At 44.0% G+C, this 11156-nt stretch overlaps 1 protein-coding gene across 1 annotated transcript; it reads left to right on the top strand.

Annotated features, from left to right (window-relative positions):
• Positions 1–668: 668 nt before the first annotated feature.
• On the top strand, positions 669–9004 carry LOC129685806 (phosphoinositide 3-kinase regulatory subunit 4-like; the record flags this gene model as incomplete). The annotated part of the gene is made up of 4 exons (XM_055619315.1): positions 669–802; positions 3212–3794; positions 7264–7398; positions 8783–9004. Coding segments are annotated over 4 exons (1074 nt in total), but the record flags the coding sequence as incomplete, so codon positions are not given.
• Between the last annotated feature and the right edge of the window lie 2152 nt (positions 9005–11156).

Genomic DNA, 11156 nt, shown 5'->3' with positions numbered 1-11156 from the left:
TGTGTGTGTGTGTGTGTGTGTGTGTGTGTGTGTGTGTGTGTGTGTGTGTAGCCTCGGCTGTCCTTGCTTTGTAGACCAGGCTGGCCTCAAACTCACAGAGATCCGCCTGCCTCTGCCTCCCTGAGTGCTGGGATTACAGGTTTGTGCCACCTTTCCTGGCAATAAAAAATTCTTGATTGATGATAATGTTAATGCAAAATGGTTGAATTATTTTCCCTTCTAGTTTACTCCCACATTTTTTAGTACTTGGTATATGTCTGTAATGTTTAGCACTACAAATGAAATTTGTTGGTTGGTTATGTTCTGTCTCCCTTTCTAGGAGGGGAGCTTGGCGAAGGCGGGATCACTAAACTCCTTGTTTAGTGATGGGCAAACACCTAGGTACTGCTTATCAGTTCTTATGAACTTATTGCTGTACTTTTGTACAAAGGGCTTCTTGTGGTTTTTACACTCCTTATTGGTGTGTATGTTTTTCTAAGAAAGAGAACGTAAATGACTGTTGTTAACTTATACCGTGCCTATCGAGGAATTAGACATGGCCTATATATTGCATTATGTATTTAAGTTCAGTTTATTTTGGGTTTTGCGCGTTGAGTATTCAGCTGAATGCTAACCTGTATTGCATGATCTCTTCATCTCATCCTAATGAATTATGTCTGATTTTCCAGGTTGTGTGATAGCTGAGCTTTTCACGGAAGGTGTACCCTTGTTTGATCTCTCTCAACTGTTGGCATATAGAAATGGACATTTTTTCCCTGAACAAGTGCTAAATAAAATTGAAGATCACAGTATCAGAGAATTGGTAACTATGCTACAAATATTTGCCATGAGGTTTTCATTTCCTATGTCCTAGCTGGCCTGGAGCGCACTCTGTTAGCTTACTCAGGACAGGCCTCCCGCCTTAGCCTCCTGAGTGCTGGGATGACAGGCACGGCAGCCAGTCCCCCCTTCACAACAAATCTGGAAGAAAACCTAGTACAGATAAACATAATTTGAAACCTTATTAGAAAGAAATGTGCTATTTTTTTCCCCTCTTAGGCATAACGCACATTTGACATTAAAAAAAGAAAGAAAAAAGGCAGAAAAATGACTTCATTACATATTGTTCCATGATAATCCTAACTCTCTGCTTTGGGCAGATTTGGAAGTGGGGGCTGTGGGGTCTGCATAGGTTTGGAGAGGCTGTCCTAGAGAGAGCTTGCTCGTGAGGAATGAAGAAGACAGATGTACAGTGGCGAGAGAAAGGCATCAGCCTTAGCAGAGCACAATGGCGAGGTGTCTTCCCGTGGCTGCAGATGTGGGCTGCTCTGGAAGGGAGCTGCACAGTCACGTGGTTATGGTAGCACAGGGCTGAGGAATTGTGTGCACGACCATTGGATTGGATGTCTGTATCACTGTTTCCTGAGGAACTGTGTGCATGGCCATTGGATGAGATGTCACTGAGGGCTTCTTTCCAAAGTAACCGATGCTGTGATAATGATCTGGGTTATGTAAAAGGTGGTGGTCTATTTAGAATACTCTGCAGTATTCTAAGTGGAGAAATACACAGTTTGTTTTCTCCTAGGTGCTAGGCCTAGTGGCATGGTCTACTATCCTAGCTACTTAGGGGACCCCAAATTCCAAATCTGCCTGAGGGTACAGACTGTGCTCAAGGCCAGGTTAGTGAATTTAGCAAACCCCTGTCTCAAAATAAATACAACTTACGAGGTGCTGGGCTCAGCTCCTGTCAGCACAGGCCTGGAATGTGTTTGCTGAATGAGGAAGGCTGGAGCAGGGTGCGTGTGGGGTTCTGGGTAGCCTGGACTACATAAGGAGAGTGTCTCAAGAACAAAGAAGGGAAACCCTGGAGGAGGCCAGCATAGCTTGTGCTGAGAAGCAGGCCAGCTGCTCCTCCTTGGAGCTGAGATTTGTGGAGTCACTTTAGCTGAGCAGCAGCATGTCTTTGGACCTACATTTTCTTGATTTGAAAGTCAGTTTGTATATTAATCTTTAGTGCATTAATGCAAATGTAAAAGTAATTCTTTGATTGTTTTTTCACATAGTGCACTTGATTCCCCTAATTTCAGGGCTAATTTCTAGTGTAGAATTCAAAAAGAAAGCCAAACTTGCAGATACGTTTTTATGATATTTTATGTATTTGACTAGAGGAAGCATTGAGCTGTTTTTATATTTTGAAAGAATTTGTCCTCGTATAGTTATGTTATTTCTTATGTTCACATTTTCCACATTTTAAAATAGTAGATTGTGTGTGTGTGTGCACAGGCATGTGTGCGTGGGTACTAGATCCCTTGGATCTAAACTTAAAAGTGGCTGTGAGCTGCTTGATGCGAGTGCTGGCAGCTAAGCAGGTGCTCCAAGGTGCTGAGCCATCTCTCCGCTCTAGTATTTTCTACCTTTGAAGTGCTGGGATCTTACACGGGACCTCACACGTCTGTGCCAGCACTCTATCCCTGAGCTACATTTCCAGCCCTTTGATTCACCTCTCAACTAAGCTACACTTAAACCATGTGCTAATCCTTTGGATTTGCATTAGTGTAGTTTAAACCAGAACTCTTAATTGGGGTGCTGAAAATGATCTCAGGAGTTCTATAATTTCTTCCAGATTCATGTGTTGATTTGTGTGTGCAAGTGTGTCTAATTGTTTTTCTCTGAAGATCAGTTGCTTTTTAATAGCAAATATCGAAGAGGGTGTGGCCTCTTATATACCAGGCTCTCTGTGTACATTAGTGTGTAATGTCCTGTTGCCTTCTAGGATGATGAGAGACCTAATTAGTTCTAAATAGAAAGGCTAGCTGGGCATGGTGGTGCAAACCTCGGATTCCAGTATTTAGGAGAGGCAGAGGCCACAAGGCCAGCCTGTCTACACAAGTCAGTCAGTTCCAGGCCAGTCAGGGCAACATGGTCAGATGTGGGGTTTTTTTTGTTGTTGTTTTGTTTTTGTTTTTTAAGAATGGTTGGACAAAGAGAATAATTAGAATTACCTCAGAAATCCTTTAAATCTCATGTAATTGCTCTTGTAACTTTCATTTGGCTTGGTGTGCGTGCTTGCATGTGTATGTGTGTGTATAGACAGGATCTTATGCAGTCCAGACTGGCCTTGAACTTGTTACATAGCTCAGGAGGCTGGCCTTGTTTGTTAGTTACAGGTCTGAGCCACCCATCTGGCTTTCATTTCGTCTTCTAAAATGTACCATTTTCTCCTTTCATGTAGGTAACTCAGATGATCCATTGTGAGCCAGAAAAGCGTTTGGAGGCTGAAGATTACTTGAAGCAGCAGCGTGGCAATGCTTTTCCTGAGATATTTTATACTTTCCTTCAGCCTTACATGGCTCAGTTCGCAAAGGAAACCTTTCTCTCTGCAGATGAGCGGATTTTGGTTATACGGAAAGATTTGGGCAACATTATTCACAACCTCTGTGGACATGACTTGCCAGAAAAAGCAGAAGGGGAGCCCAAGGAAAGCGGATTGGTTGTCCTGGTGTCTGTCATAACCTCGTGCCTGCAGACTCTCAAGTCCTGTGACTCCAAACTGGCCGCCTTGGAGCTCATTCTCCACTTGGCCCCGAGGCTGAGTGTGGAGATCCTTCTGGATCGCATTACTCCCTACTTGTTGCATTTCAGCAATGACTCGGTTCCCAGAGTGAGGGCTGAAGCCCTGAGGACGCTCACCAAAGTTCTTGCCCTTGTCAAAGAGGTTCCCCGTAATGACGTCAATATCTATCCAGAGTACATTCTGCCAGGCATAGCCCACCTGGCCCAAGATGACGCCACTATTGTGAGACTGGCCTATGCTGGTAAGAGCCCATTGACCTGTCACATGCTCACACTTGGGATTTTCCGATTTCTTTGGGAATTCCTTGTGTGAACTTTGCTCTTGAGTTACGAATACATACATATTAATTATCTATAGCTAATTTATTCCTGGGACTCAACTTTTGTATATTCCTTTGCATTTAAACTGATTAGAATTATCAGATGAAAAAGTGTACGCTGTGGACCCTCGCGGTTTGACCTGGGATAGAGCATTTAGCTGGAGAAAGACTAATGTTTATAGACACCAGCTCCTGAGCTAGAGCTGCAGCCTTTACAAAATGTCACTGAGCAAACAGTGTATTTCGGGGCAGAACACCCAGTTGCTATTGAGAAGGACGGTGGTGGTGATGGAAGGCTGAGTTAAGCCCCGTTCTGCTTACTTAGTGCTCAGGGTGCCTGGCATCTTCTGGCACGGGGTGCCACGAACACCTACTTTCTCTCCTTAGAATCCTCATCCACGAGCTCAACAGTGAAGATTCATGTTTTTAGCTCCTCACAGTAATTCTGAACACTTACTTCACCATGGGAGATATCACTGAGACATTTACATAATCCATAATTTATAGCTATGATCTAATGCAAAATGGACCTTCTGTTTGGAAGTCTTTGTACATAATGTGTAGCACACATGTGGTTATTGTTACTGTCACATTTTTGAAAGCAGTTTGCTTATTATTTGCTTGTCGTTTTTCAGAGAATATGTAAATACTCGTCTTTGGACACTAATTTTATGTCTAGGCACAATCCAAAGGCTCGGTGGTTGTTGGGTGGTCTGTTTCCGTGCGTGTATTGTTCCTGGTCTTTGTTGTTTGTGTATTGTGGAGGCATAAAGTGAGGTTTAGAAATCCAGGATCTCTTTAAGACACATCTGATCTTATTTGTAACGGCCTGTTTCCAATTCATTTGGGAATCAGGTAAATGAACTAACATGCAGGAGGCACAGGTTTTAAAGAAACTGTCTATTATTCTTATTTCAGTTTGGTGACCCTGCTTTTGGCGTAGTGTATCTTACCTGTCCTCATTTGTCACGTGGGTAAAGTTCTGATGTCCAGGGGACATGTTAATGTATTGGCATGCAGTTACTGAAAGCCCTGGCATAAAAGCAACAGCTGCTGTGCATCCAAAACCCTGCTTGCTGACAAGGCACCGATTGCTCAAGGGTGCTGCAGGAGTTGGTTGTGAGGCTGTGCCATTAACCCTTGCAGCACCCCTCATCTACAAGATTGAGAAAGACTAAGTGACCTGGCTGTGACCAGCTGTTTCCGGTCTAGTGTCTAGTTCCTAGAGCTGCAGCAGCAGAGCGTGGCTTCAAAATGGCCTTGCTTTTCTTTGGTTCCTCTGAGAGTCCGTGATAACTCAGGCTCAGAGGCAGCACCTTTCAGTGAGAAATACATGCCGACATAGAAGCAGGAATGTTTTTTAACTTGTGTGGTTGAGTATAACTAAATTATACATAGCAGTAAGCATAAAAGCTTAAACTCCCACCTTTTTTTTCCCTTTGCAGTATTCTTTTTCATCTCAGAAGATGCTGGCATAGATATATTTTGTATAAAGTGAACTTAAAAATGTGTTGTTTTATAGACTTACATGGGGAATTACACTACCCAGACTTTCAAAGACCTAGGAAAGAGCCTTTTCTAATAAAGGTATATGGTTGGCCTGCATGTCTATGAGTTATGTACCTATCAGCTCACCAAACTGAAGAGAGAAATCTTCATTAAAAATGTATGGCCTTGTTCTCTCAACAGTATAGTGTAGATCTGAAGTAAGTGGGAGGCGTGCGGAAAGCACGCAAGTGCGATGGCGCTTTCTGCAAGGGCTGTGAGCTGCAGAGGAGGCCTGAGAGCTTCTCCTGGCCGTGCATGCCGAGCTCAGTGCACAGGTGCTCAGGAAGTGGACGTGGCTAGAGGTTGGCTTATTATCAGGCATGATCTAGAAATCTCCCATTTCTCCTTTACTTGATGTTAGAGATCAAACCCAAGTCTTTTGTGCTCCTGTGCTACCTGGTAGACAAGTATTCTACCGAACTTCACGTTAGGCCCTAGTTTCTTGTGTTAGGGTATTGTGGGATAACATTTTACTTACGTAGTTCTGTGTGCGTGTGTGTGTGGGTGTGTGGTGTGCACCTGTGTACATGTAAGACCAGGGGTGAATGTTGGCTGTCTTTCTGTTTCTCTACTTTAATTTTTGAGTCAAGCAGAAACTTACCAATTTGGCCAGACTGGCTGGCCAGCAAGCCCTAGGGATCCTCCCGTCCCTTGTCTGCCAGCACTGGGATTGTGGCTGGGTGCTGCCACACACCCCATGCGTGCTGGGGATCTGAACACAAGTTGTCCTGCTTGCTTGGGATGATTGAGCCATCTTCCTAGCCCAAGTTTTTGTTGTGTTTCGAGCAATGTTGAACCTGGCCGTGGTGGGGTACAGCAGGACCGGAAGACTAAGAGAACTGCCTTACTGATAGGCGCAGCTGCAGCAGGGTACGTTCGATCTCACAGACATTACAAAGTAAGGCAATGTGTGCGGCTGTGGATTTGACCTCTAGCACTCCTTTCTAGTTTAAGGTAGTTATTGTATGTTCAGTGCTATTCATTGCTAAGAAAGAAGAGTACAGTCTGTGGCCACTTAGAGTCATAGGCAGAGCACAGGAGCAGAAGGCAAGAGAGGATACAGAAGAAGGAATAAATAGAAATAGAGTGAAGCAGAGAAAAGACACATGACAGCACAGTGACAGCAGAAGCTAGAACGGGATGCTTTCAGTGGTGAAGAGCGTTGGGCAGTCTCGTAGGTTGAGACAGTCAGTACATAGCCTGGCCGGCGGTCTCACTCCCAGTCCACGAGAAGCTCAGGATATTACTTGAACAGCAGACTAACGATGGCTGATTCAGTTTAGTAGTGGCTTTTTAAGGCAGCCGTGACTCCTCTTTATCTGAGGAAACCGAGACTCAGTTGGTAAGCTGCAGCCTTGAGGGATGAGCCCTGGTCTGTCTGATTCTGGCCCCGTGTGACGGTATTTTTGTGCATGTTTCTGTGTTAGTCTAATAACTACTTCAGTGTGGTCAGGAAATCTCTAAAGGCTAGCTCTGGGGAAGGATTAAGCATTTTCTCTTTTTCTTTCATTAGAACTGGATACTTTATTTCAGACAGTTTTTGAAAATGCAGAATTTTGTTGTTGTTTGAGTTTATCATCGGTTATGAGATCATTTACAAAGATTCTGATTAAGGGCTAACTTGCAAAATCCTGCTTTTCCTCTACAATTTATGATTAAAACTTAGATGTATAAAGACTTGGGGATTCTGGCCGAATGATGACCTGTAGTCACCCACGCTTTGGAGGCAGAAGCAGGAGGGTCTTAGTGTGAGGCACTTGAGTGCACAGGACTTTGGGAGGAAATGTTACAAGCAGTGTGAAAATTTGAGGTCATGATTATAACTTTTGCTGGTATCTCATAGAAAACATAGCTCTATTGGCCGAAACAGCTCTGCGGTTCCTAGAACTAGTACAGCTAAAAACTCTCAACATGGAGAACGACCCGGATAGTGAAGAAGTAGAGGAAGCCACACATCCGAACGGAGACTACGACACAGGTAGTGTTGTTTCGCGAATCCTCATCATTTACACCAAATCGCTCATGTTAACTTGCACAAGCTGTCACTTGCTACTCTCTTGTAAAGTGAAGGGGCAGCGAGTATTAGGATAGGAAGGGCCCCGCCACATTATCCTCACACGCTGTTACCTAGACATGATCCACCTGTCCTTGTGGATTCCATACTTGCTTCAGCCAGAGTCATGTGATCAGGAAAGCTAGCTGAATTGTGTGGTTCTCATTAAGAAATGAGAACCTTAGGCCTTTTCTTCAGGCATGAGTAGTGTTGAGTATCCTTAGTTATGAGCTATTTTCATTTAGTAATTACTATCTCTGGTTTACATATTGAAGTTCCCCATTTACTATACAAAAATGCCTATATAGTAAACTCACTGAGGCCTGTGGCTTGGGTTTCTAGCAGGTTTTTAGCCAAAGATTCAGAAGCATAATCAAATCTGCTCTGTGCGGTTTAAGTTGAGAACTACTAGGGAAATCTAGTGTATACATTTGTATGCAATGGACAATTGTAAAGGAAATGGACCATTTTCAGATAATGAATTTAGCTGTCACAGCTTTGGAGTAGCTGAAGTTTGCTTCTTTGTCAGCATGTACTTTACCTCCCAGATGGTCAGCTGGATGGTACTGGGCAGAGCAGGACAGCTTTGTCTCCTTTAATTCAGCTGAGACGCGGTTAAGAATGTCCTCTGCAACCAGGCAACGAGGGAGCAGTAGGGAAATGGCAAGAACCGTGATCAATGCTCCCAGACATTAGCAAGGGACAGACAGACAACTAGGTGGACAAATAAGGATGAGTAGGAGGTGCAGAGAGGAAGGCTGCTCTTCTTTATGATATATTCTGTGGGTATCTCTATATAATCAATTTACTCAAATGTGCTTTCTAAAAGTTACATGCTAAACCAGCCTGGTACTTTGCTGGCCTTGAGTACCATGTTAGTGGGAGGTGATGAGCTCTCCTTTCTGGTGCTTCCCCCTGCGTTTCTTCTCGAGCTCGTAGATGGAGAGATGTTCTGCGACACGGTAGCTGTTCTTATAGTATGACTGGTAGGATGTGTTCAGTGTTCCATCTCCAGGCCTTTCAACAGTGGTGGGAAGCTTAGCAAGTATAGGCTGTGTGTGGAAGCTCCTATGCTCATGCTATTACTCTACTAAGTAAGAAATAAGACAAGCCTCGGTGTGAGTGGGCCATACCTATGATTTCATCACTCTGGAGGCCAGGTAGGAGGACTGTGAGTTCCCCGCCAGCGTGGGCTCAACAGCCAGTTCCAAGACAGCCTGAGCTACATAACCAAAATGACAAGATACAAAATGCGTGGTCTACATGTGTGTGGGGAGAATTGATCCTTTTTTTTTTTGTGTGTTTTTAGAGCTCCAAGCCTTGCATGAAATGGTCCAGCAGAAAGTTGTCACTTTGTTAAGCGATCCTGAAAATATTGTGAAACAAACTTTAATGGAGAATGGAATCACGCGTTTGTGCGTCTTCTTCGGACGTCAGAAAGCCAATGATGTGTTGTTGTCCCACATGATCACATTCCTAAATGACAAGAATGATTGGCACCTGCGGGGAGCTTTCTTTGATAGTATAGTTGGTATGTTTGTGTTTGTTTTTAAATTCATCTTTAAGATTATAAATTGCTCTCTCAGACCCTCCCCCATTGCTTTGAAAGATAGGTAATGATATTATCAAGTTTTGTTGATGAATGAATTCTTAGTATTTCTGTCCATCTACATGTTCTTTAACAATATAACGGATCAAGGAGAAGTTTAATTAATCTGTGTTGTGGTGATATGAAGAAATAGCATGTGGTCGTTAAGAACAGTGACCCGGGAAAGTGCATGAACTACTACAGAAGTGACTGGGGGTGTTTCAGGTCTGCCTGAAGTGTGAGCCCAGTGGTGTGGTGGCAGGAACAGAGATTAGTCTGTTCTCAGGGAGAGGTTACAGTGTATTATTTACGCCATGTCTATCTGCTGGACTAGCATAGTAGCTTATTGTTTGGTTTATATTTTCCATACTTGCCAATTTTTATACAGCGGACATGTATTTTTCTTTTTATAAGTTTTTTTCTTTTTAAAAACTTCTTATTGGTTATTTGTGAATTTTACTCAAGTACCCCAATCCCACTTATTTCCCTCTCCCCTAATATCCGCCCTCACCCTTCCCCGCAACAGAAAAAAACTGTCATTGTAGAAGCCGTAGTGTGTCACAGTGTGTACCTCTTTGTCCACACTTCTTTACTTGCTGTGTTTATGGCTATGATTCGTTGGTCTGGTATGAGGCCTCTGGCTTTATCAATACTGGAACTCCTCTCAGATATCCTGTTGTTGTCCTGTGTCATAGAGATCCTGTAGTTTTGGATCTGTAGGACCCCTTCACACACTTCATTGTTGGGGTGGGCCAATTCAAATTCCTGGATCTGGGCCTGAGAGGTGTGTGAGCTGGGCCGCCCATTAGCTCTCCTGTCCTCCTGTCCTCGGGGCTGGCTCACTGGCAACTCCTGCAGCTAAAGCCAACTCTTCTCTGATGCCCAGAAAGGTACAGGGTCTGCTCTTCTAAGTGTTGCAGCCAGTGAGGGACATGGCCGGCTCTCCCACTCTCACTTTCCCATCTGCTGTCGGTGGCAAGGGATGAAGGAGGGGAGGAGGGTATCCCCCCTTTATCTGAGTCACTGCACAGCCGACTAGAGGCCCAGCTTTCCCACACTCACACCCATGGGGTGGCAACTCCTGCCACCAGGGTCAGCTCTACTGTGCTGCCCAGGTGAGGTGCCGGGCCTGCTCTCCCAAGTGCTGCAGCTGGTGAAGGGCAGGGCCAGCTCTTCTACTCTCACCACCCCAGGGCTAGGCCTTTCACTGGCTGCAGGGGTGGGGGCAAGGAGGGAGGAGGGCCCAAAGTGCCGAGGTCACGGATTAATTTTAATTTTGAATTATGTTATGCAGGGAGTCCTTCATATTTATTTAAGTAAACAGGATGATTAAGTATTTAAGTGTGGTCATGCTCTGCCTGCTGATGGGCTTTGTTCTGAGAAATGGCACTGCATGTTGGCACTGTCACTCAGATGAGTGAACGCCACACCTGTCTTACTGCAGCTCACTCCCACTCATTACTAGTACATGCCTTACTTACTAGTTTCTATAGCTAGAAGTATACAAAGTTTAAGTTCTACTTTGGGTACGCAGAGGTTCTTCTGTAGTTAGCTTTCGGTTTCTGTGAGAAAGACCATGACCAAATTCAATGTGAAGAGGGAGAGGATATATTTCATTGTACAGCTGACAGTCCACCATTGAGGGCAGTCAGGACAGGAACTCAAGGGGAGGAAGCTAAAAGTGAGACCTGAACCAGAGGCCATGGAAGAATTATGCTTACTGCCTTGCTCCCATACTTTGCTCAGCTTGCTCTCTTGCTTGCTAAGTGTGATGCTGCCCATAGTGGTCTAGGCATTGCCACATCAGTCGTTAGTCAAGAAAATGAGCCACACACTTGCCTGGAGGTTAATCTGATGGGGGCAGTTCATCACTTGAGGTTCCTTTTAACCAGATGATGCTCTCTTTTGTCAAGTTGATAAAAAAGGAATGAGCACAGACTTTGTTGCATATATATATATATATATATATATATATATGTGTTATATATATATGTGTGTGTGTGTGTGTGTGTGTATATATATATATATATATATATATGTATGTATGTATGTATGTATGTATTTCAGTTTGTTTTAATCACTGAGTTAAAAAACA

Source organism: Psammomys obesus, unplaced genomic scaffold (genome assembly GCF_907164565.1).
Source record: "Psammomys obesus unplaced genomic scaffold, mPsaObe1.curated_primary_1811, whole genome shotgun sequence".
Classification (NCBI taxonomy): Eukaryota; Metazoa; Chordata; class Mammalia; order Rodentia; family Muridae; genus Psammomys; species Psammomys obesus.
This window is presented reverse-complemented; position numbering and strand designations above follow the sequence as displayed.